The sequence below is a fragment of the Myxine glutinosa genome, chromosome 6, assembly GCF_964187855.1.
Source record: "Myxine glutinosa chromosome 6, kmMyxGlut1.1, whole genome shotgun sequence".
NCBI lineage: Eukaryota > Metazoa > Chordata > Myxini > Myxiniformes > Myxinidae > Myxine > Myxine glutinosa.
The window spans coordinates 124,519,872-124,543,713 of record NC_136266.1 but is presented as its reverse complement, the minus strand read 5'-3'; the positions used below and the strand labels follow the sequence as shown (position 1 = coordinate 124,543,713).

Sequence of the window (23,842 nt, the reverse complement as noted above, 5' to 3'; positions counted from 1 at the left end):
TAGGGAGTGAGGAGGAAGCACACAAACACAACATTTGAGAGCAGGGACATCGGGAGATCTGTGGAGGGAGAGGGCTTGGGGGGAGGAGGCTTGTGAAGGGGGGGGGGGGGAGGGTGGTGGGAGAAGTATAAAACACCTGGACACTGCAAGGACTTCCAGGAAATAAGTTGGTATTTCAAAAAAGTGGATCTGGAGTGAATTAGTGGGGGTAGAAAAGATTGAGGTTTTGGATGGGGGAAGATAAGAGATGGTAGTGAACAGCTGTTTTAAAGAACCAAAAGCTTGAGTGACAGAACTTCTTGGAGAGGATTGTTTAGAAAGTAGATGGGAAGGTTGTCCAGTCGGTCTTTTCAGAGAGAAATAGCAAGAGTGTGAGATTTCTCAGGATTGAAAGACATGTTCCACTTGTATGACCAGTCTGTGATTTTGTCCAGGTCTGCAGAGAGGGAGGAGGCTGCAGACTGCCGATCTGAGGGATGAGGAATGGAGCGGCAGAGAGTTGAGTCATCAGGAAAGAGATCGAGAGAATATTCCAGAGAGTTGGAGAAATCATTGATGAAGACCAAGAAGTCACAGGGCTCAGAACACTGCCTTGGGGAACTCCAGCCTGAACAGGAAGGGGAGATGAGATAAATCCATTCAGGGCCACACGTTGACTACAACCAGAGAAGAAGTCTGCAAGCCATGCGTGGAGATTTCCATGGATACCATAGGAGGAGAGTTTGGTGAGCAGAGCGGGGTGCCATGCCGTATGGAAGGAACGTGATATGTCAAGGGAGACAGCTCTGATTTCCTGATTGGCATTGTGCAACTCCATCCATTGTTGAGACAGGAGAAGCAGCATGTTCAGAGTAGAATGACCTGCTCTGAATCCAAATTGATGATCAGTGATCACGCCATTGGAGAAGAGGAAGGATTTGTTATTTGAAGCAATGATGGATTCCATGAATTTTGCTGATAATTGGGAGAAGGCTGATTGGTCTGTAGTTGCAAGGATCTGTTTTTGCATCTTTTTTGTGTAAAGCGGTACTATTTGCTGATTTCCGAGATGGTGGCAGATGACCTTGAGCAAAAGAGAGGGCGAAGAAAACAGAGAGAGGGTGAGATAGAGTGGAAGAGCAGGATTTTAGGACCCGTGGGCTGATGCCATCTGGTCCAGTTGCAGAATCAGAGACGAGGTTTGACAAAAACTTATCCACCTTGTCAGGAGAGAAGGACACAGAATCCAGGAGCTTCTGGGTTCGACTGGGTAAGGTGGGTACAGAGAGAGATGGGTTTGGGACACAATATTTTGAGGCAAACACAGAGATGAGGCGTTCGGCTTTTTCACGTGCGGTGACAGCTGTGTAGCCGTTTGAGGTAAGGGAGGGGAGGGAGGGGGAACTAACACCTGAAACAGATTTGACCAGACACCACCAGGATTTGGAGAAAGGAGACAGGTTTGAGAGTTCATACTTGAGTGTGGAGAGATCATGCTTCCTGGCACTCCTGAGGGTAGACACACACTTGTTCTGAGCTTCGTGGAAGGAACTGAGATTGCTTTCAGTTGCATTAGCCTTCCAAGAGGCAAAGGCAAGTTGTTTCAGGGCAACTGCCTCACCACAAGATTCAGTGTACCATGGACGGGAGGAAGGGTAAGACAACTGAAGACAAGATGGGATAAATCTGTGCATGAGAGAGAGCAGTTTACTTTGGAAGAATTCCCAGGAAGAGTTGATGTCAGAGGCAGTAGAGATGGGAGACCAGTCCAGATGATTGATGGCTGCTTGAAGACCGTGCCAGTCGGCCTGAGTGAAATGCCAGACTCGTCAACGCTGAAGTGGCTCTCAGAGAATGGCCAAAGAGATATCCACTTGAACAAGCACATGATCAGAAGAACTGATTGGAGCAGAAGAAGAGCTGCAGACATTTGCAGGGAAGTTTGTCATAACCAATTCTAGAAGAGAAGATACTCCATTGACTGAGATCCGGGTCAGGAAATTGACAGATTGTGTCAGTCCCAATGAGTCGCAGAAGTCCTTTGCTGAGGTGCCATGGCTGGTGAGAGATGAAACCACACCCACCAGATGGCATGATGACAGTTGAAGTCGCACCATATGAGTAAGAGAGAGTTGGGATGAGTGGATAGAAGTTTGTCCATGTTTTCAGACAGTGAAATGTAAATGGAGTCATCACTGTTTGGAGGACGGTACAGAACACATATGAACAAAAGATGGGAGCGGAGAGGAAGCCGTAGCCAGAGGTACTCCTGGGGGTGAGGTGGAGAGAGGGCAGTGCAAGGAGAGTGAGGAAGAGAGTTTTTGATAAAGATAGCAACCCCACCAACAGGACAAGGCTCAGGTCTATCATACCAGAGGAGGGAGTAACCAGGAAGAGATATTAAGGAATCAGAGACATCTTGAAGGAGGAAAGTTTCTGTTAAGCAGATCAAGTCTGGATTGTCAGAAGCAACCTGAATGGTTGAGCGGTTTAAGCGAAGGCCACGGATGTTTGAGGTCCATACCGTTAATGAAGAGGGAGGGGAGCATCGGGTGCAGGAGAGGGGAGTGGAGGGGTAGGGTCAGATGAAGGATGAGAGGGGAATGTAGGGAGAGCAGTTGATAGTGTGTCAGAGATTACAGAAGAGTTACAAGAGAGGGAAGGATGAGGAGGACGAAAGGTTTGATGGTGATGGGATGAGGCACAGTGAGGGGTTGTTTGAGGGGGCAGGGGAAAGTACAAGGTTGGAGGAGGTGGAGGAATGAGATAGAAGTGAGACGAAGTGGGGAGGCGGCAGCTTTGAGGAGGAGGGGGGAGGGGGGAGAATTGGAGAGGGATGGTAAGGGGGGGATTTAAAGGGGAGTGGTTGGGGGGGAGATTTGAATGGGAGGGGTTGGGGGGAGTTTTGAAGGGGAGGGGTGAGGGGGGAGTTTTGAATGGGAGGGGTTGGGGGGAGATTTGAAGGGGAGGGGTTGGGGGAGATTTAAAGGGGAGGGGTAAAGTAGGAGATTTGGAGGGGAGGGGTGAGGGGGGAGTTTAGGAAGGAAGGGACAAGGGGGGCGATTTGTAGGGGAGTTGCGAGGGGGGAGTTTATGAGAGGAGGAGTGAGGGGGGAGAATTGAATGGGAGGGGGGAGGAGGGAGTTTAGGATGGGAGGTGTGAGGGGGGAGTATAGAAAGTGGGTGATTAATGAAAATCGTACATTTAAAACAAAGTGGGTTTTCTGTGATTTTCAAGTCAGAGATCCGTTTAAAAACGATATAGGAGGGGTGGAATGAAGGTGAGTTTGGAGCATATCGGAAGGAAGAATTGTAAGAGATTGAATCTTTTTTTGAAGTGGGATGAATTGAAGAGAAAATTGAAAAAAGCCTTTGAAACAGGAAGAAAAACAGCGTGTTGTAATATACCACTGAATAAAACATTGCAGGGGATAGTTTAAACATATTGAAACAAAACTGTGCAAAACAATCTTATATTCACAAAATACCGACGGGTAGAGGGAGCCTAGAGGGACAACCACGTGTCACGTGAACAGGGCAAAAGGTGGAAGACAAGAAGATAAATGGGGCGGGACAAGACAGCGCACATGGAGAGAGGCATGTGGAGAGAGGCATGTGGAGAGAAGCACGTGGATAGAAGCACGTGGAGAGAAGCACGTGGACAGAAGCACATGATGAGGCAACAGCACACCTGGAGAAAAGGAAAGAAATGTTTGTTTGGGGGGGGGGGGGATTTAAAACGTCAGGCCAAGAGTAGATGTTTGGGGAAGTTTGGGGGTGACGCGAATAATCTAAGAGACAAGCAATACAGCGAAGGAAAGAACGTAAATTAACAAAACATCGACGGAGGAAGCCTCACGTTACAAGGCCGCACACACGGAGCGATCAGAAAACGATTAATTAATTACAAGTTACACTTATTACAAACCAAAACTAACTATAAACACACAAAACACATAAACAATAAAATAACGAGTGGAAATTTGACAAACACACGAATGGAAAAATACTTAAACTTTAGAGCAGAATACAGGCAAATCTTTGAGGAGATCCTGCTTCAGAGTGCAAAGGGCCTTAGACTGTGGTGAAGATTTACATTCCAACAGGACAATGACCCCAATCATACAGCCGAAGCAACACTGGAATGGCTTCAGAACAGAACGTGAAAGTCCTTCAGTGGCCCAGCCAAAGCCCAGACTTGAATACCATTGAGAATCTGTGGAAAGACTTGAAGATTGCTGTTCACTGAAGCTCCCCATTCAACTTGACAGGGCTTGAGCAGATCTGCAAGAAAGAATGGGAGAAACTCCCCAAATCCAAATGTGCAAAGCTGATACAGACAATCCCAAGAAGTCTCAAAGCTGTAATCACTGACAAAGGCGCTTCTACAAAGTCTTGACTCAGGAGTGGAATAATTATGTAAATTAGATATTCTGTATTTCATTTTCAATTTATTTGTAAAGATTTGTAAAAAAAACTATTTTGACTTTGGCATCCTGGGGTATTTTGTGTAGATCGGTGAAAAAAATTTAAACTTAATCCATTTCAAATTCAGGCTGTAACACAAGAAAATGTGAAAAAGTCTAGGGGTATGAATATGTTCTGAAGGCACTGTTTAGCAAAATAGTCCTTTGCGTTTTGAGGAAAGGATATGTATATATATATTTGAGGAAAGGATATAAAGGAGGAAAGGATATTTGAGGAAAGGATTAAAGTAAGGTGGAGCAAAATGCCCGTGTCAGAAAAGTCAGGGTAAGATCCAACAAACACCAACCTCCCCCTCTTCCACCCATATAACTTCCTCCCTCCTGGCAATTTGCTGAGCATCCTGAATTTCTGCACCAGCGTAAGAGGAGTTCTTGCTCAACTTAACCTGCTGTACTTCAATTTTCAACAGCTTCATGCTCTTAATCCGTTGAGATAATTGGTTTGTTTCAGCGTGTGTACACATTGTATTTGAACGAAGTATGTCTTGAAGTGTAAATCGTGCCATCATTTCTTTCCCATTGTGTATCGCATCACAAATGTACAGCTTGACATTTTCTCTGTCATCACTTGACCCATTAATCCATGTCATAATCACTTCTCTTGAAGGCAATATCAGCGAGTTGGTGACGATCATAACCAAGACTTTCCTTCGCTATGAAAAGGTGCAGAAACTTATTGCGAGTGTACGGAAATTTTACACTGACGTACGAATCGTGGTGGCGGATGACAGCGAACCATGGCAGAACATCACGGGTTGGAAAGTGGATCATTACAAGATGCCTTTTGGCGTGGTGTGTTTTGCAATTTATCACTTCTGCACCTCTTGTAGAACTATCTGTATATACTGTGCAATACATTCAAATGTAGGTTTTTGTTGGACAGAAAATAAAGTGAAGATTTATCAAACACTTTTGAGCAAGCTACTTGGGAACAATTGAATTTTTTTCAATGAAGGGCACCATCCCCTCGTATATAACTGTCAGAAATGGGCAGGGGGGGGGGGTGAATGACAGTGGGGTGTGGGCAAAAGAGGTGGGTGCATGGGTGTGGAGAGGGGGGGGGGGGGGAGATGTGTAAGATCAGAAGAGAGAAGAGGGGACGAGTCGGTGTTGATTGGGAAGATTGGATGTGTTTATGCAAACATTATTAAAATAAGTGATTGTATGTGAAAGTAGTTTACATAACAAATGACTGGTTAACATAGGCAAGCATTATTGAATTATATGTAAGTTGGTGTCCGTTGGTGTCATTATAATGAACAGGTCTCGAGTCAATTTTTGAAAAAATTAAAGCCAAACCCACAATCAAACAAAAATTGAACGAATAAACAAGAAAGATGTCGTCCATAGCATTATACTTGTGAAATCCAGATAAACAATGGAAACAGGAATTTGATGATTTCGAAATTTGACCGAGCAAGTGTTTTACATGATATAATGTTATGCAAAGCAAATGTGGTTTACATATTTTCTGAATGTGGCCGAATAGGTGTTTTACATGTTTCAATTGGCCATGACCTTTGACAAAATTTAACCAAATTTTCCTCACATATACGACACATACAGTGCATTCAGAAAGTATTCAGACCCCTTCACTTCTTGCACATTTTGTTATGTTGCAGCCTTATGCTGAAATCGTTTAAATTCATTTTTTCCCTCATCAATCTCCACTCAATACCCCATAATGACAAAGAGAAAACAGGATTTTAGAAAGTTTTGCAAATTTATTAAAAATAAAAAACTGAAATATCACATTGCCATAAGTATTCATACCCTTTGCTATGACACTTGAAACTTAGCTCAGGTGCCTCCCATTTCTCTTGATGATCTTTGAGATGTTTCTACACCTTGATTGGAGTCCACCAGTGGTAAATTCAATTGATTGGACATGATTTGGAAAGGCACACACCTGTCTATATAAGGGCTCACAGCTGACAATGCATATCAGAGCAAAAACCAAGCCATGAGGTCGATGGAATTGCCTGCAGAGCTCAGAGACAGGATTGTATCGAGGCACAGAGTTGTAGAGTCTACAAAGCCGCTTGGCTTTGCAGAAAAGCACCTAAAGGGCTCTCAGACTGTGTGAAACAAGATTCTGTGGTCTGATGAAACCAAGATTGAACTGTTTGGCTTCCGTCTGCCCACTCTGCCGTAAAGCCCAGATAGGTGTAGTGTTGCAGTGATGGTTGTCCTTCTGGAAGTTTCTTCCATCTCCACACAGGATCTCTGGAGCTCAGCCAGAGTGACCATCGGGTTCTTGGTCACCTCTCTTACCAAGGCCCTTCGCCCCCGATTGCTCAGTTTGGCCGGGTGGCCAGCTCCAGGAAGAGTCCTCGTTGTTCCAAACTTCTTCCATTTAAGAATTATGGAGGCCACTGCACTCTTGGGAACCTTCAATGCAGCAGAATTTTTTTTGTAGGCTTCCCCAGATCTGTGCCTGGACACAATCCTGTCGAGTGTCGATTGATGAGGGAAAAAATGATTTTAAACGATTTCAGCATAAGGCTGCAACATAACAGTGGCGGATCCAGGAATTTCAAGACGGGGGAGGGGGGGGGTGCATGACACTATTGGGCTGGGGGGGGGAGGTGAAGGGTGTTCTGGGGGTCCTCCCCCAGGAAATTAAAAAAAAATTATCGTCAGAAACGCCATTTCGTGCATTCTTGGAAGTTTCTGCAGTTCCTTGTGTTCTTCCCTGCTCCAACAGTTCAACAGATTCGCAATGACCAATGGTCAGATAGAGGAACTGGTGAAACGACTTGCCCAGCTGTTCCTTCTGCTATAAATTGATGAATTTTCTAGGTGTGTGCGTGTGTGTTCGTCTGTCTGTGGTGTGTGTGTGTGTGTGTGTGTGTGTGCGTGCGTGTGTGTGTGTGTGTGTATGTGTGTGTGTGTGTGTGTGTGTGTGTGTGTGTGTGTGTGTGTGTGTGTGTGTGTGTGTGTGTGTGTGTGTGTGTGTGTGTGTCTGTGGTGTGCATGCGTGCGGCATGTTTTTTGTGTAGTTCTACTGAAGCTTTCTGACATGGAATTTCTGATTTGTGTAGTTCTCGCGAAATGATTGTTATGATCTCCTGCGTTAATTCGGCTAATTAACTACAAATAATCCAGAAGAATTCCCGTGTTTCTAAACGCACGCCATGTTAAGGTGTATAGAGCAGCTTAATAGGTACTTCTATGGCATGCCATTCTCATTACTAAATAAATAACAAAAACAATGATAATATTTTACAAAGCATTTATTCCAACTCAAACACTGTAGCAGTGTAACAGGCAGGTGTGCTGCAAGGCCATGAAAGCCGATGAAAATTTGGTCCATTTGGACCAACGGGCTCACTCGTAGTTATGAAAGACCTGAGCACTCCCATAGTGTGAAATGATGGCGATGACAGACTGTGTGCTGGGCAAAGCCCGGCACCGCCATGCGCCGAGGTTGTGAAGCTCAAGGCGGGGGGTTCTCCCCACAAAAGAGATCAGATAGGACAGCGGAATGTGAATTATTTTATTAATCGTACATTATGCTATTTTGGAACAGACGGCGCTTTTGTTTCTGAAAGAAAATGTCACATACATCATGTGGGGATATGGTGACGTCATGGTGTATGTTCATGAGGGCCAGAGATGCCATCCGACTTTCTCCCATGCAATTTCTCAGGTCGGTCTTCAGACGACGCAGGCAAAATGAGCGTTCGGCCTCACAGGAGCCGACAGGGAGGGTGCATCCAATATGGAGTAGGACTTTGATGGATGGAAATTCGTCTCCATCTACTGCGCAGAAACAATCCATGAATGTGCCTGGAAGCGTGTTGTTGGGCTTCCTTCTCCAAAACATCTGCCAGTCTCTAGGCTCATTTATCAGTCCTGCGGGATGTTCCATGTCGTTTTTCCAACGCAACAGCTTCTGATGTCGGGCTGGAATGTCGCAGGTATCGGCGATTATTGCAGATGGCATCAGCAGAAACAGATCACCACCTTCCAGATTTTCAGCACAGAATCGGGTGTCCATTTCCTGGCTGAGGTGGTCGAGAAATGGAATGCACATGTTTCTGAGGCCGAAGAGCAAGGGAGTATTGGCCGCAGAGTTTGGACGATGGATTTGTCGTTGTACAACTCTCGGCATTGTGACATCACCTCCTACAGATTCTATCATGGTCTTAGCGTGATCGAACCACAGAGAGAATTCAGTTTCAGCATTTGACCGTAGTTGAGTGAGCGCGTCCTTGTTGTCGTCAAACATAGAGTATGCCTCCAGCACATCCATGCCGTTGCGTTGCAGAGGAGGGTGGGGGTGCGCACCCCCTGCACCCTCCTCCTGGATCGAAGGGGGGGTGCACACCCCCTGCACCCCCCCCACCCCCTGGATCCGCTGCTGCATAACAAAATGTGAAAAAGTGAAGGGGTCTGAATACTTTCTGAATGCACTGTACGTACAATTAAGCTGTGTTCGTTTCATTTTGATATATTGAATAATTATTGAGGTTTGGTAACAATACATTTTCAAAAATGCCCATTTCATTATAATGGCGGTGAAATTGGTGTCATGGAAACCGTTGACATGTTGAAGCAGGTCTGTGACCCATTATGCAAATCCTGTTCAAATTTCAGTTAATAGGATGAAATTTGATTATTTTATGTGATCTTGAGATCCTTTTGACCTCAAACAATTAGCTTAATTGACCCAATATGCAAACCCTGTTCAATTATTTCGTCAATCAGATGAAAATTTATGATTTTATGCGATCTTGAACTTTTGATCTCAAAAACAATCTGCTTCTAGGTTTTTATTGGCAAACCAATGCAATGACCCAATATGCAATTTCTGTTAAACCGAGCAGAGTACCCTTCCTCCAGGTGGGTGGGGGTTGTTCATTACTTGCTGAAAAAGTATGGTCTGTATATTGCAAGAGGACTCTCTAGATGTTTGTGCAGGTGTGTCTACAGGGTCTGCGGTGTCTAAGAGGATCTCAAGGGGCCTCAAAAGATCCAAACGGCCTAAAATGGTCCAAAAGTTCTAAGGGGTCTAAAGGGTATGGTCCAAACAGTAGTTGCAGGTGTAAAGGGCCTAAGGAGTCTAAGGGGGTGTAAAGTATCCAAAGAGAGTGTAATGGATCTAAAATGTCCAAGGGTTAAGGGATCCAAGTGGTCTAAAGGTCGTCAGGAGTATAAGGGATCTAAATGATCTTAAAAGGTCTAAATATCTTGAAAGGTCTAATAGTTCAAAAGGGGTCTAACATAGAAAGGTCTAATAGAAAGGTCTAATAGTTCAAATGGTCGCCACCATTTTAGCTCATTAGCTTATATTTATATGCACAAATATTTTTGACCCTTAACTTCTTTTGAGTAGTATATGTACTCAAGGTCCAACTTATGTTCAAACTGTATGTAATTAATCGACATACTCACATGGGTTGACCGAGGCTTCACCTCGATGCAGGTTCACTGTCCTCCCATGTTTTTCAGTTTTATTTCCAGAATATACAGGTAATGGACAAAACATGGAAACAACAACAGAATGTCACTTAGTTGGATATTGGACCACCACATGCACCCAGGGCGGCATGAATACGATTTTATATTGAGACAACATTGGAATAGAACCGTTCTACAGGAATGTGGCACCATTCCTCCACAAGGAAGGCCACCAATTCACGGTTTTATAGAGTTGGAAACTGCTGTCTTGGGCACCTCTCCAAACAGTCCCACAAATGCTCTATAATGCTATGGTATATGGGATAGTGATTCGGCGATTGTGAGGGCCATGGAATATCAGTAACTTAGTCCTTGTGCTCCTCAACCCAACTGGTGACAACAAGTTGCATGTGGACTGGAGCCTTGATGTCCTAAAACACACCCCTCCCATCAGGAAAGAAATTCTGCATTGTGGGATGCAGATGACCACTCAAGAAGGTAAAATAGCACGCTGCAACAACCTTGCCTTGTAGTGGAATGAGTGGACCCAGGCCATGCCAGGAAAACATGATTCACATCATTATGGAACTGCCAGAACTTTTTACTGTTGGAACAAGGCACTCGTTGAGTTTCCTGTGCTGTCGTCATCAGTCCTTTCATCAAGAACATGGTGAAGGATGATTCATCAGGTCATATCATATTCCTCTGCTGCTCGGCAGTCCATTGCCTATACTCTTTGCACTAATGAACCCACAAACGGGCGTTACCAGGTGTTATAAGTGGTTTGTGCAGAACAGCCCGGCTATGGTATCCTGCCATGTGAAGTTCACTTCTGACCGTTTTTGATGACACAGGATACCCAGGACCCACGTTTACCTCTGCATACAGTTTATCTGCTATTGCTCTTCTGTTTCGCCTCTGTCCAGAATAATGCCCTTGCATCACTCTTCTCAAGTATGCACTTCCGCCCACTGTTGCTATTTGATGATGATGTTTTTTTTCTTTTTCTGACTGACATCACCTTCGAGACAGTTCCTCATGACATGTTAGCAATTTCTGCAGCCTTTGTCAATGAAGAACCTGCCAAACACACACCAACAACCAGAAAAATCTCCTGCGATGAAGTCAACTCCGAGGGCCTTTCACTCACTCACCGCAGGCAGGTTGGTGGTCTTTCTGTCTTCTACCGACTCCTCTCCGGCCTTGCTCCCCCAGCTCTCTCTGTGCTATGTCCCCCCAATATTCCTTCAGGTCGCACAAGATCTGCCTGCAACCCTCTTATGGTTAAACTGCCAAAGTCTAGGCTCTCTGCTCACCTTCACTCTTTCATTCCCCTTTTCTCCCGCCTCTGGAACAAACTCCCCCACTCCCTTCAATCCCACTCCTCCCTCCAGGTCTTTAAAACAGCTGTTCACCACCATCTCTTATCTTCCCCCATCGAAAACCTTGATCTTTTCTACCCCCGGTAATTCACCCCAGAGTCCTTGCAGTGTTCATATGTTTTATTCCTCTCCCACCTCCCCCCAAGTCCTCCCGATGTCCCTGCTCTCAAATGTTGTGTTTGTGTCCTTCCCCCTCTCTCCCCATCTTGTCTGCCGCTCCCCTTGTTTTTTGTGTTTTTGTGTCGATTTGTCTTTTTGTGTGATTAATGTCAGCTCTTTCACGAGCCTCGATCTTGTATACAAAAAAAAAGAAGAAAAAAAAAAAGCCCCCAGTAGAGCGCACACCTCTGCAAGGCTCAGTTTGTTTTGCATACAACTGACAGGTCGGATCCAGATTCTGACCTGAACCAAAATCATCGAAGCTCTTGTTCTTGGCACATAACCAACTTATCCAGCTGTTTTTGTCATAACTCATCCACAACTATTTGAAATATTATGCTGTATATCGTTTTTTCCCCATCTCCCAATGGTGAAGAATAACTTAAAAATTATAGTAGCCGGATCCGGATCAAATCTTCACCAAAATCAAATAATTTCGTCCTTGTCACATCGCCAACCTCTCCACCAAATGTGTCTGAATACATCCACAACTTTTTGAGATACCCTGTTTACAAACAGACAGACAATGGTGAAAACATAACCTCTGCCTACCTTAAGTGGCGGAGGTAATTACACTGTGTAGTGTATATGGATATCAAGTCAATCAAATGAAAAGTGACGATTTGTGACCTTGATCTTTTGATCTATTTACATCAAAACAAATAGGTTTCCAGCTTCTTTCTCACTATCTCTATCCAGATGATTAAGTTTTGTGGTGGTCAGAGTAAAAATGTGATCTGTTGGCGATTCACAGAAAAACAGACCAAACAGCAGCCGAAACAGATGTCAGAATAACAGACCAGACCAAGCAAGATACTTGGGAATCTTCGATTTTGCAACAAATGATTATTGAGAAGGAAAAAAAATTATTCACAAAATACTGGCTGCAGTTGAGAACTCCATACTTTAAAATGAGTGGACCACCTCCTCTTACAATTGCTGAACAAGCAATTTATGCTCTTGTCTAATGTTTCGACCACCAAGTAGGTCTTCATATAGGACTGTGCAGCCATCATGTGCCATTTTTAATCCCTCTCCTCTGGTTTGCACCCTCTGTGCTCGCAGCCCTCTGATCCTCCCCAGTTCCTTCCATGAAACATTTGTTCCTCCAGTTATTACAACCCACTTAAACTAACAATCAGCAACTATCAAGGATGCCTCTTCACGGTGGTTGTACCACAACTCCTCTCTCCCCCAACGCAAGTCAGGGGCCAAATCTTCCACATTCTTCCCTGCTGCCCGGATTCGACAGTGTAGTCAGAGTGCCGAGCAGTCCCCATGGACCGGCCCTTTTCCTCTTGTCTCTTCTCTCTATCTCTGTCATGGCCCTGACTTCGTGAATGCGGGGATACACCTTCCTGGATGTATGGGTCTCCAGACTGTGTCGCTCCTTGGTGATCGATCGGCTGTCTCCGTGCCGCCAGCTTGTTCGAGAAAATTGTCTGTGGCTATGCAAACGGCAAGAACAATAACAACAACAACAACACCCACAATCAAGGCCGACTGCCCGCCTCCACTCTTTTGTGATTTTCTCCTATTTTGGAGCCACCTGACCCTTTCTCTCCAGGGCTTCAATTTCATGGTACATTTCCATCTCCTGCCATCCGCCATCCCGACGTACAATGTGACTGTTCTACCACTATTCACCCTTCCTCACCAGCCCTCTTACTTGAATGCAACTTTCTTTCCCTCCTCTATTGTCTGTTTTTGTCTTCATTCATTCCATTTCTTGTTACATCATGAAGAGTTATTTTTCTTATGAACATTTAAATAACACAGTCAGATCACCAGAAAAATCTATATAGGAGGTGAGGAAGGGCAGTTTGAGGAGCTCCAAGGAGGAGTAGAGGAAGTGAATAAACAGCGAGGAAAGATAAAAGAAGATAAAGCTCCAGGACTAGATGGTATGCATTTCCAAGAGGATAGCACAAACATGGATAGCTCGCCCTGCCTTGGAAATACCAGGATGACAGTTTCTACCTGAATTGAGATTCAAACTTGGATAAACAGTGGAGAGGTGAGTGTGATTACCTCAAGGCCATTCAACTAGGCCTGGGATGGGTAACAATAAGATGAAAAATCGTTCAGAGACCGAGGACTTGACGGAATGTACTTTTTTATTGGCCATTTTGGACAAATATGGCGGATGAACCACGTGACCAATGATGTCATCATTATTTGTTTTCTAAACTAATTTATTCCTTGATGATGCTCAAGAAATTTCATCTTGATCGGATGAAGTTTTGTACTTGTCGAATTATGACGTCATAATGGAGGCACCTATGACATCATCATTAACATATTTTATTCCCCATGTAGAGTTCTTTACAATGAGCCATGTCTCAATTTTTTCTATGCAGCACTTTCAGAGATATTGAGGTGCAAAGAGTTTTTCTGTTTTCCCAAGATGGCGGCCGAACCACGTGACCGATGACGTCATCATTATTTTTTTTCTCCACCAGTTTATGCCGACATGGTGCTCAATAAATTGCATCTTGATCGGATGAAGTCTTGTACTTGTCGAATTATGACATCATAATGGAGGCACCAATGACGTCATCATTAACATATTTTGTTCCCCATGGAGAGTTCTTTACAATGAGCCATGTCTCAATTTTGTCTATTCAGCACATTCGGAGATATAGAGGTGCAAAGTTTTTCGGTTTTTCCAAAATGGCGGCCGAACCACGTGACCGATGACATCATCATTCTTCTTTGTTTTCTCCACCAGTTTATGCCATGATGTCGCTCAAGAAATTTCATCTTGATTGGATGGGGTTTTGTTCTTGTCGAATTATCAAATTATAACGTCATAATGGAGGCCTTGGGCCGAGGGAGTTAAAAATTGGGCACAGTCTATTCCAGGGCAAGACAAATATGTGTGTAAAGTTTTGCGATTCTACGTGCAACGGTGTAGACGTAGTACTGCGAACAAACAGACAGACAGACAAACAGATGAAAAATCGGTCAGAGACCAAGGACTTGCCTGAATGTACTTTTTTATCGGCCATTTTGGACAAACATGGTGTCCGAGCCACGTGACCGATAACGTCATTATTTGTTTTCTAAACTAATTTATTCCTTGGTGATGCTCAAGAAATTTCATCTTGATCGGTTGAAGTTTTGTACTTGTCGAATTATGACATCATAATGGAGGCACTTATGACATCATCATTAACATATTTTATTCCCCTTGGAGAGTTCTTTGCAATGAGCCATGTCTCAATTTTTTATATTCAGCAGTTTTGGAGATACAGAGGTGCAATTTTTTCCGTTTTTCCAAGATGGCGGCCGAACCACGTGACCGATGATGTCATCATTTTTTTTTTCTCCACCAGTTTATGCCGACATGGCGCTCAATAAATTGCATCTTGATCGGATGAAGTTTTGTACTTGTCAAATTATGACATCATAATGGAGGCACCAATTACATCATTAACATTATATTCCCCATGGAGAGTTCTTTACAATGAGCCATGTCTCAATTTTTTCTATTCAGCACTTTCGGAGATATAGAGGTGCAAAGTTTTTTGCTTTTTCCAAGATGGCGCCCGAACCACGTGACCGATGACGTTATCATTATTTTTTTCTCCACCAGTTTAGGTCGTCATGTCGCTCAAGAAATTGCATCTTGATTGGATGAAGTTTTGTACTTGTTGAATCATCAAATTATGACGTCATAATGTAGGCCTTGGGCCCAGAGAGTTAAAAATTTGCCACAGTCTATTCCAGGGCAAGACAAATATGTGTGTAAAGTTTGGCGATTCTCAGTGCAACGATGTAGATGTAGTGCTGCGCACAAACAGACGGAAAGACAGACAGATGAAAAATCAGTCAGACCGAGGACTTGCTGGAATGTACATTTTTATCGGCCATGTTGGACAAATATGGCGGCCAGACCACGTGTCTGATGACATCATTATTATTTGTTTTTGAAACTAATTTATTCCCAGATTATGCTCAAGAAATTTCATCTTGATCGGATGAAGTTTTGTATTTGTCGAATTGTGATGTCATAATGGAGTCGCCTATACCATCATCATTAACATATTTTATTCCACATGGAGAGTTCTTTAGAATGAGCCATGTTTCAATTTTTGCTATACAGCACTTTCAGAGATATAGAGGTGCAAAGTTTTTCCGTTTATCCAAGATGGCGGCCGAACCATGAGACCAATGACGTCATTATTTGTTTTCTAAACTAATTTATTCCTTGACGATGCTCAAGAAATCGAATCTTGATCAGATGAAATTTTGTCCTTGTCGAATTATGACGTCACAATGGAGGCACCAACAACATCATCATTAACATATTTTATTCCCCATGGAGAGTTCTTTACAATGAGCCATGTCTCAATTTTTTCTATTCAGCACTTTCGGAGATATAGAGGTGCAAAGTTTTTTGGTTTTTCCAAGATGGCGGCCGAACCACGTGACCGATGACGTCATCATTTATTTTTTTTCTCCACCAGTTTATGCCGTCATGTCGCTTAAGAAATTGCATCTTGATTGGGTGAAATTTTGTTTTTGTCGAATTATCAAATTATGATATCATAATGGAGGCCTTGGGCCGAGAGAGTTAAAAATTGGGCAGAGTCTATTCCAGGTCAAGACAAATATGTGTGTAAAGTTTGGCGATTCTATGTGCAATGGTGTAGACGTAGTACTCCGAACAAACAGACAGACAGATGAAAAATCGGTCAGAGACCGAGGACTTGCCAGAATGCACTTTTTTATCGGCCATTTTGGACAAACATGGTGTCTGAGCCACATGACCGATAACGTCATTATTTGTTTTCTAAACTAATTTATTCCGTGATGATGCTCAAGAAATTTCATCTTGATCGGTTGAAGTTTTGTACTTGTCGAATTATGACATCATAATGGAGGCACTTATGACATCATCATTAACATATTTTATTCCCCTTGTAGAGTTCTTTGCAATGAGCCATGTCTCAATTTTTTATATTCAGCAGTTTTGGAGATACAGAGGTGCAATTTTTTCCGTTTTTCCAAGATGGCGGACGAACCACGTGACCGATGATGTCATCATTTTTTTTTTTTCTCCACCAGTTTATGCCGACATGGCACTCAATAAATTGCATCTTGATCGGATGAAGTTTTGTACTTGTCAAATTATGACATCATAATGGAGGCACCAATTACATCATTAACATTATATTCCCCATGGAGAGTTCTTTACAATGAGCCATGTCTCAATTTTTTCTATTCAGCACTTTCGGAGATATAGAGGTGCAAAGTTTTTTGCTTTTTCCAAGATGGCGCCCGAACCACGTGACCGATGACGTTATCATTATTTTTTTCTCCACCAGTTTAGGTCGTCATGTCGCTCAAGAAATTGCATCTTGATTGGATGAAGTTTTGTACTTGTTGACTCATCAAATTATGACGTCATAATGTAGGCCTTGGGCCCAGAGAGTTAAAAATTTGCCACAGTCTATTCCAGGGCAAGACAAATATGTGTGTAAAGTTTGGCGATTCTCGGTGCAACGATGTAGATGTAGTGCTGCGCACAAACAGACGGAAGGACAGACAGATGAAAAATCGGTCAGAGACCGAGGACTTGCTGGAATGTACTTTTTTATCGGCCATGTTGGACAAATATGGCGGCCAGACCACGTGTCTGATGACATCATTATTATTTGTTTTCGAAACTAATTTATTCCCAGATTATGCTCAAGAAATTTCATCTTGATCGGATGAAGTTTTGTACTTGTCGAATTATGACGTCATAATGGAGGCACCTATGACATCATCATTAACATATTTTATTCCCCATGTAGAGTTCTTTACAATGAGCCATGTCTCAATTTTTTCTATGCAGCACTTTCAGAGATATTGAGGTGCAAAGAGCTTTTCTGTTTTTCCAAGATGGCGGCCGAACCACGTGACCATTGACGTCATCAATTGGGCACAGTCTATTCCAGGGCAAGACAATATGTGTGTAAAGTTTGGCGATTCTACGTGCAACGGTGTAGACGTAGTACTGCGAACAAACAGACAGACAGACAGACAGACAGACAGACCAACAGACAAACCAACTGAACAACATATTTGCCGGAATCTTTCCGGCACGTATCAAACAGACAATCAGACAAACAGAAAAATCAGTCTCTAAAAATCAGAGACCGAGGACTTGCCGGAATGTACTTTTTATCGGCCATTTTGGACAAATATGGTGGTCGAACCACGTGACCGATGACGTCATCATTATTTGTTTTATAAACTAATTTATTCCTTGATGATGCTCAAGAAATTTCATCTTGATCGGATGAAGTTTTGTACTTGGCGAATTATGACGTCATAATGGAGGCACCTATGACATCATCATTAACATATTTTCTTCTTTACAATGAGAATGAGAGTTCTTTACAATGAGCCATGTCTCAATTTTTTCTCTTCAGCACTTTCGGAGATATAGAGGTGCAAAGTTTTTTGGTTTTTCCAAATTGGCGGCCGAACCACGTGACCAATGACGTCATCAATTGGGCACAGTCTATTTCAGGGCAAGACAATATGTGTGTAAAGTTTGGCGATTATACGTGCAACGGTGTAGACGTAGTACTGCGAACAGACAAACAAACAGACAGACAGACAGACAGACAAACAGACAAACCAACCGATCAACATACTTGCCGGAATCTTTTCCGGCACATAACAAACAGAGAAACAGACAAACAGACAAACCAACCGATCAACATACTTGCCGGAATCTTTTCCGGCAAGTAAAAATCGGGACAACATGATGCAAGGGGCAGTTTTTGCGTGCATGACACAGAAGAAGGATGTAAGTGTAGTAATATATACATGGGGTAAGCATTTACAGCACAGGGGCAGGTAGCTATAGGTAAAGCTAATCGGGTTTAGGTTGTCTGAGATATTTATACTATTAATTTGAAATTAGTCTCTGGCTTTGACACCAAAGCAAATTTTTATTACAGACCCAAGGATTCTAAAAGCTACATATATTGAAAAAAAAAAAAGTTTTGAATTTGTGCCTCCTTTGTTTCTCTTTTTCCTGCCTGTGGAATGAACTTCCACATCCTCTTCAATCTTATTTTTCCCTCCAGGTCTTCAAGCCAGCTGTTCACCCCCATCTAAGATCGTCGCCAATCCAAAACCATGATCTTTTCTACCCTCGTTAATCCCACCCAAATGCCTCCTAATTTTCCAGTTTTTCCTTCTTGGGAATTTCCCTCTCCATGTACGGATGTTTTTGTATGTTTCGTCCTGATCTGTTCAGTGTACTAGCTCTTCCTTGAGCCTAGGCTCGATGACAGAAGACGCCATTTGCATTTTTCCGGCTTCATCGCGACCCCGTTTATAATCCCGTGCGGGCATAGGCCACTTGCTCGTAAATTATAAATCCAAAGAGGTCATGGTCATAGTGTACAGGAATGTAGTGATACTTAATCTGGAATATTAACGACAGTTTTGGTCACCCCATCAAAGGAAGGACATAGCCCCGATAGAGAGGGTTCAGCGACGAGATTTATTCTGGGCCGAGCTAGATAAACTGTGAGAAACAGCTGAAGGAGACCTGCCTTTATATATTGGAAAGGAGGTGTTTACGAAGAGATCTGATGGAGATGTTTAAGACAATGAAGGGTATCGACAAAATGAGGGGAAACGTTTTTCAGCAGAGTGAAGAGTGACCAGATACAGAGCCACAGTCGAATAATTAATATATTTTAGTCCGGCTGGGGTCTTTCACTTGGAGAGGAGCTAATACATGGAATCGTCTCTCTGGGATGGTAGCAGCAGCAGAAACGGTAGATAGATCAAATGTGCAATTACATAGGTACCTGTGAAGCATTTGGAATAGAGTAGTTCAGGGATATTGGGAGGACATAGCAGTATAGCTGGGGTAAGGATGGGTGATTGTAAACATGTGGTGATTGAAGTCTATGAGAGGGTCTTATCAAATGGTGTATGTGCTGTGTTGGTGTTTATGCTGCACTGTTAATAATAATAATAATAACAATAATAATTCATAATAATAATTATAAAATCTACCATACAGGGTTGGTTTGCTGGGAGGAACCTGGCTGTTTCACAAGTAACCACCAAGTACCTCTTGTGGGTGGATGATGACTTTATATTCACAAAGGACACCAAATTGGAAAAGTTCATCACCGTATTGGAAGAGACTACAATGGACTTGGTGAGGACACAGTCTCGTTCATCTTTGTTTTGTTTACCCAAGTGTGACATTTATCGTTGTGTTTACAGGCTTTGATAGGGTTACCCCTTAAAACCACAAGAATGATTAAGCAGAGAAAAGCTCCTTGACTTGTATGTTCAAATATGCCCAATTCCGTATTTACAAGGGATCTAAATGGAAAGACGGATGATGCCTAATAAAGCACACCAACACAATATTAACACAATCAAGGAAAGCATTCAACAACAATCCAGCAGGCCACCTATCAGTGAGTCCTTTTTGTCCCCTGCCCCTCTGACAAGGTCGGAGACGGGCGACATGAAAATGAACTCCATCCGACTGACCGATCATCCATATATGTACTTTTGTGTACGTGATATTTCAAAAAACGTTGAACATTTACCTTTCATGAAACAGATATCTATTCCTATTTGGGAGGACATCACTATTGGGCGAGATAGCTCAGTTCTCAGTTGGTAGAGTGCTGAGTAGTTGGGTTTCATGTCCCAGTTTACAGTGAGGCTGATGTATGACTCAAATTTTCTGACCTCATTTAAAGGGATTAATAATCCCGTCAAATACCAAATAAGGTACATGAGAATTTGAACGGGCTCTACTCATAAATAAATAAATAAATATATAGATCCAACTCAACATCTCCTCCATCTGCAGCTCCCTCTGTGCACACCTTACACTTGAATGTAGCTGCCACACTGGTTAATGACCCTCTCAGACCACTACATTTTTGATGAACCCACTCAGCGCACATTGTACATTGAATGGAGTTCACTCCGACACCCTTCCTGCACACAGCACAGGGCCACTTCCCAGTTCTTTCCACCTCACCACATGCTTTACCACTTGCCATCACCTTCGTCTTTCCGATATTCATCTTCAGACCTTTTGTCTCCATACATTCCTTCCACGTGTTCATCTTTTCGTTCAGTCCAACCATACTTTCCGCAATCAACACCAGATCATCTGCATACAACAACTCCCACGGCAAACCCTCCTTTACGTTCCGAGCCAGCACCTCCATCACAGCTACAAATAGTAGTGGACTTAGTACCGACCCCCTGATGCACTCCCATCTTTACCTCAAACTCACCACTGTTCCCGTCCTTCGTCCAGGGAACAGCTGTGCACGCTCTTTCGTACGTTGGCATTACCACTCTGATCAACCATTCCTCCACTCCTAACTTCCTCAATGGCCATGTCACTACTTTGCGTGTAACCCTATCGAATGCTTTCTCCAGATCAACAAACCCAAGAAACAACTTCTTCCTCTTCTCCATCTACTTCTCCTGCAACTGCCTTACAATAAAAAGTGCGTCTGTCGCTCCTCTTCCTGGCATAAATCCAAACTGCATTTCGTCAATCTTCACTTTCTTACTTATCCTCCACTCCAACACCCTTTCCAATACCTTCATTCCATGCTCCAATAACTTTATCGCTCGGTACTAGCCACACTCCAGAGGGTCACCTTTCCCCTTGTATAGAGGGACGAGGGTACTCAGTTCCCAATCCACTGGAATGCGGCCTTCCTTCACCACCACATTACAGATCTCTGTCATTCTCTTCACACCCCAACTTCCTGCTGCCTTCAACATATCTCCCACAACTCCCGTCAGCCCTCCCGCTTTTCTACTCTTCATTGCTTTTATCGCTTCCTCAACTTCCTTCTCAGTTATCTTCTCTGCCGGTCCTAAAACTGGGTTACTCTCTATGTTGCCATCCCATTCATTCTCTGTATTCAACAGCATTTCCATATATCTTTTCCATCTTCCTTTAATTCCATCTGGGTCGACAACGATTTGTCCCACTTCATCCTTCAAGCAACTCACCCACATCACATCACACCTCTCTTTCGCTATCTGCTTTGCAATCCTGAATACTGCTCTCTGACCCTCTTCCGAATCCAAGCGTTCTCCGAACATTTTCCTGAATGCCTCCTGCGCCTTTGCTACCTCTTTCTTTGCAGCCTTCTTGGCTGCCATGTAACTTTCATGCTCTGCTGTTTCTGCTCCCGTACCCTTCGCCCTCTGCCACTCCTTGAACTTCTTCCTCTTCTCGTCAATCCTCTTTCCAACTTCATCATCCCACCACCATGTTTCCGAGTGCCTCGGTGGTCCTTTTATCCATCCACATACCTCACCAACGGCTCCCAACAGACTAGCTTTCATTGACATCCAACCACTTTCAAGCTCAACCACATCATCTTCTACCCTACTCAGCTTCTCTTTTAATGCCTCCCTTACTGTCACCTCTTTCAACCTCCACACCTTCATTCTCGGTTGGTACTTCACCCGCCGAGCTCTCCTCGCACCTTTCACCCTTATGTCGCAGACAACCAAGTGGTGCTGTGAAACAGCCTCCTCCCCCGGGATCACCTTTGTGTCCTGGAGGTGCCCCCTATCTCACCTACGCACCATCAGGTAGTCAACGGTTGTCGTTGACCCACCTGACGTGTATGTAACAAGCTTATTATCCTCTTTCTGGAACTGAGTATTACAAATCAACAAATCAGCTCCATCAGCAAACTCCAAAATCCTTTCACCTTCTCCATTTCTAACACCATATCCGTAAACCCCATGAACTCCCTCAAAACCACCCATACTCTTTCCCACATGTCCAAGTCCATTTAGGTCTCCCCCTACCACAACAACTTCCTCATCTTTCACGTTTTCCATCAGCTTCTCTATCGCACACCAGAACTTGTCCTGCTCTTCATCGCTCTGACCAACTTGCGGAGCATATTCCGAGATGACGTTCACCAAGAGCTTTCCAATCATCATTTTCACCATCATCAACCTATCACTCACTCTAGTCACACTCACCACACTGTCTACAAACTCCTCAGAAAACAGGACACCAACACCATTCACGCCCTCCAGGCACCCTTGCCACACAAACTTGTATTTCTGTCCCTGCCTACCCTTCACCATTCGCACACCACTTCCCTTCCAGCTCGTCTCTTGCACACAACATATGTCCACTCTTCTTCTGACCAATACTTCCACCACTTCTCCTGATCTCCCTGTCATTGTCCCTAAATTCCACGTCCCAAACCTCAGAAACCGATCTCCACTTCGGGCTGTACCCTGCCCATATGTAGTTGTAATTGTCATGGTTCTCTTTTTGAGGCAATGTTTAAAAAAAAAACAATAAAAAAAAAGGAAAAAAAAAAACATTGCCCCAAAAAAAGACAATATATTGATATTGAATATATTAATATTGAATATATTAATATATATTAATATGACCCTAATATATATATATTAAATAATATAATATATTGTTACGGATCCGGGGGACGGCACTCCCGTTAGCAAGGGGGGGTTAATTCCCTTGTCCTGTTAAGCTGGCCGTCCGACCGGTCCTGGGGGTATCTCGCCACTCCCGGTCAGCGCTGAATAGGGTAGTAGGCCAATTCTTCCTATGACCTAAGTACCAGCGCCTTCCGGTAAGCGAGGAAATACTCCCGCCCGGGCAGCAGCGTAATGGATGGATTGCGCCGAGCGAAGCGAGCTGCGACGCGGCCGTTAACCAAAGACTAAACGCGGTTAAAAGCGGTCCGGCCAAAATCGCGCCACAGGTACTCAATTGGGAAAAGACAAAGATGATCGGACGAGAATGAAACCAAAGCAATAAGGAGGAACAGGGGTTTATTAATTATTTACCACAAACCAAAGGAAGAGCAGGAACGAAAGTAATATGAAGAAGAAGAAGACACAGCGCAAATCCTTAAACAGTCTTACTTATACCCAGGACAATACAGACAGCACAAACACACGTACACGAATGGGGATTGCAGGCAGGAATGGCTGGAGGGATGAGAGGGGCAGACGGTCCATAGAGCGGGCGGGCAGGGAGGTCCGGGGATCGCGGCACGACGTCAAGGTCCCGCTTGAACGTCCACGCTCCGGTTCAGTGGCGAAAAAACAGGGCAGGCAACGCGGTTGGTATCGCCCACGAGCGTGCCGACTCTCACACGCCGCAGGATGTTCGCGCCAAGAATGAATGTTCGATGTTCGCTCCTCTCTCCCTCCACTCTCTTACTCCAACTCAACTTCTCAGTTCGTGCTCCCTCACTCATTTGTGTAAGCAGTCCCTCACTCCTTCTTTTATTGCCCTCCCGGAAATCAAACCACGGGCTACGAGGGCACGCCTACCGGTTGGCTCACCTCGGCGCTGGTTGGTTGGTAAGGGCTCTCTGACTCCACCTTTGATGATGAGTTGGTGCCA

The 23,842-nt window shown here is 43.8% G+C and overlaps 1 protein-coding gene across 5 annotated transcripts in view; it reads left to right on the top strand.

The window, feature by feature from the left end:
* Nucleotides 1-23,842, top strand: part of LOC137430255 (beta-1,4 N-acetylgalactosaminyltransferase 1-like) — a 123,355-nt gene that overhangs the window by 57,584 nt on the left and 41,929 nt on the right. For all 5 annotated transcript variants that reach the window (XR_013623859.1, XM_078780463.1, XM_078780465.1 and 2 more), the window contains exons 7-8: nucleotides 5,073-5,257; nucleotides 19,457-19,597. Coding sequence is in view for 4 of the 5 variants with exons in the window: in XM_078780463.1 (XP_078636589.1) it covers nucleotides 5,073-5,257; nucleotides 19,457-19,597 (326 nt within the window). In the remaining variant the exon portion in view is untranslated. The remainder of the gene's footprint in view (nucleotides 1-5,072; nucleotides 5,258-19,456; nucleotides 19,598-23,842) is intronic.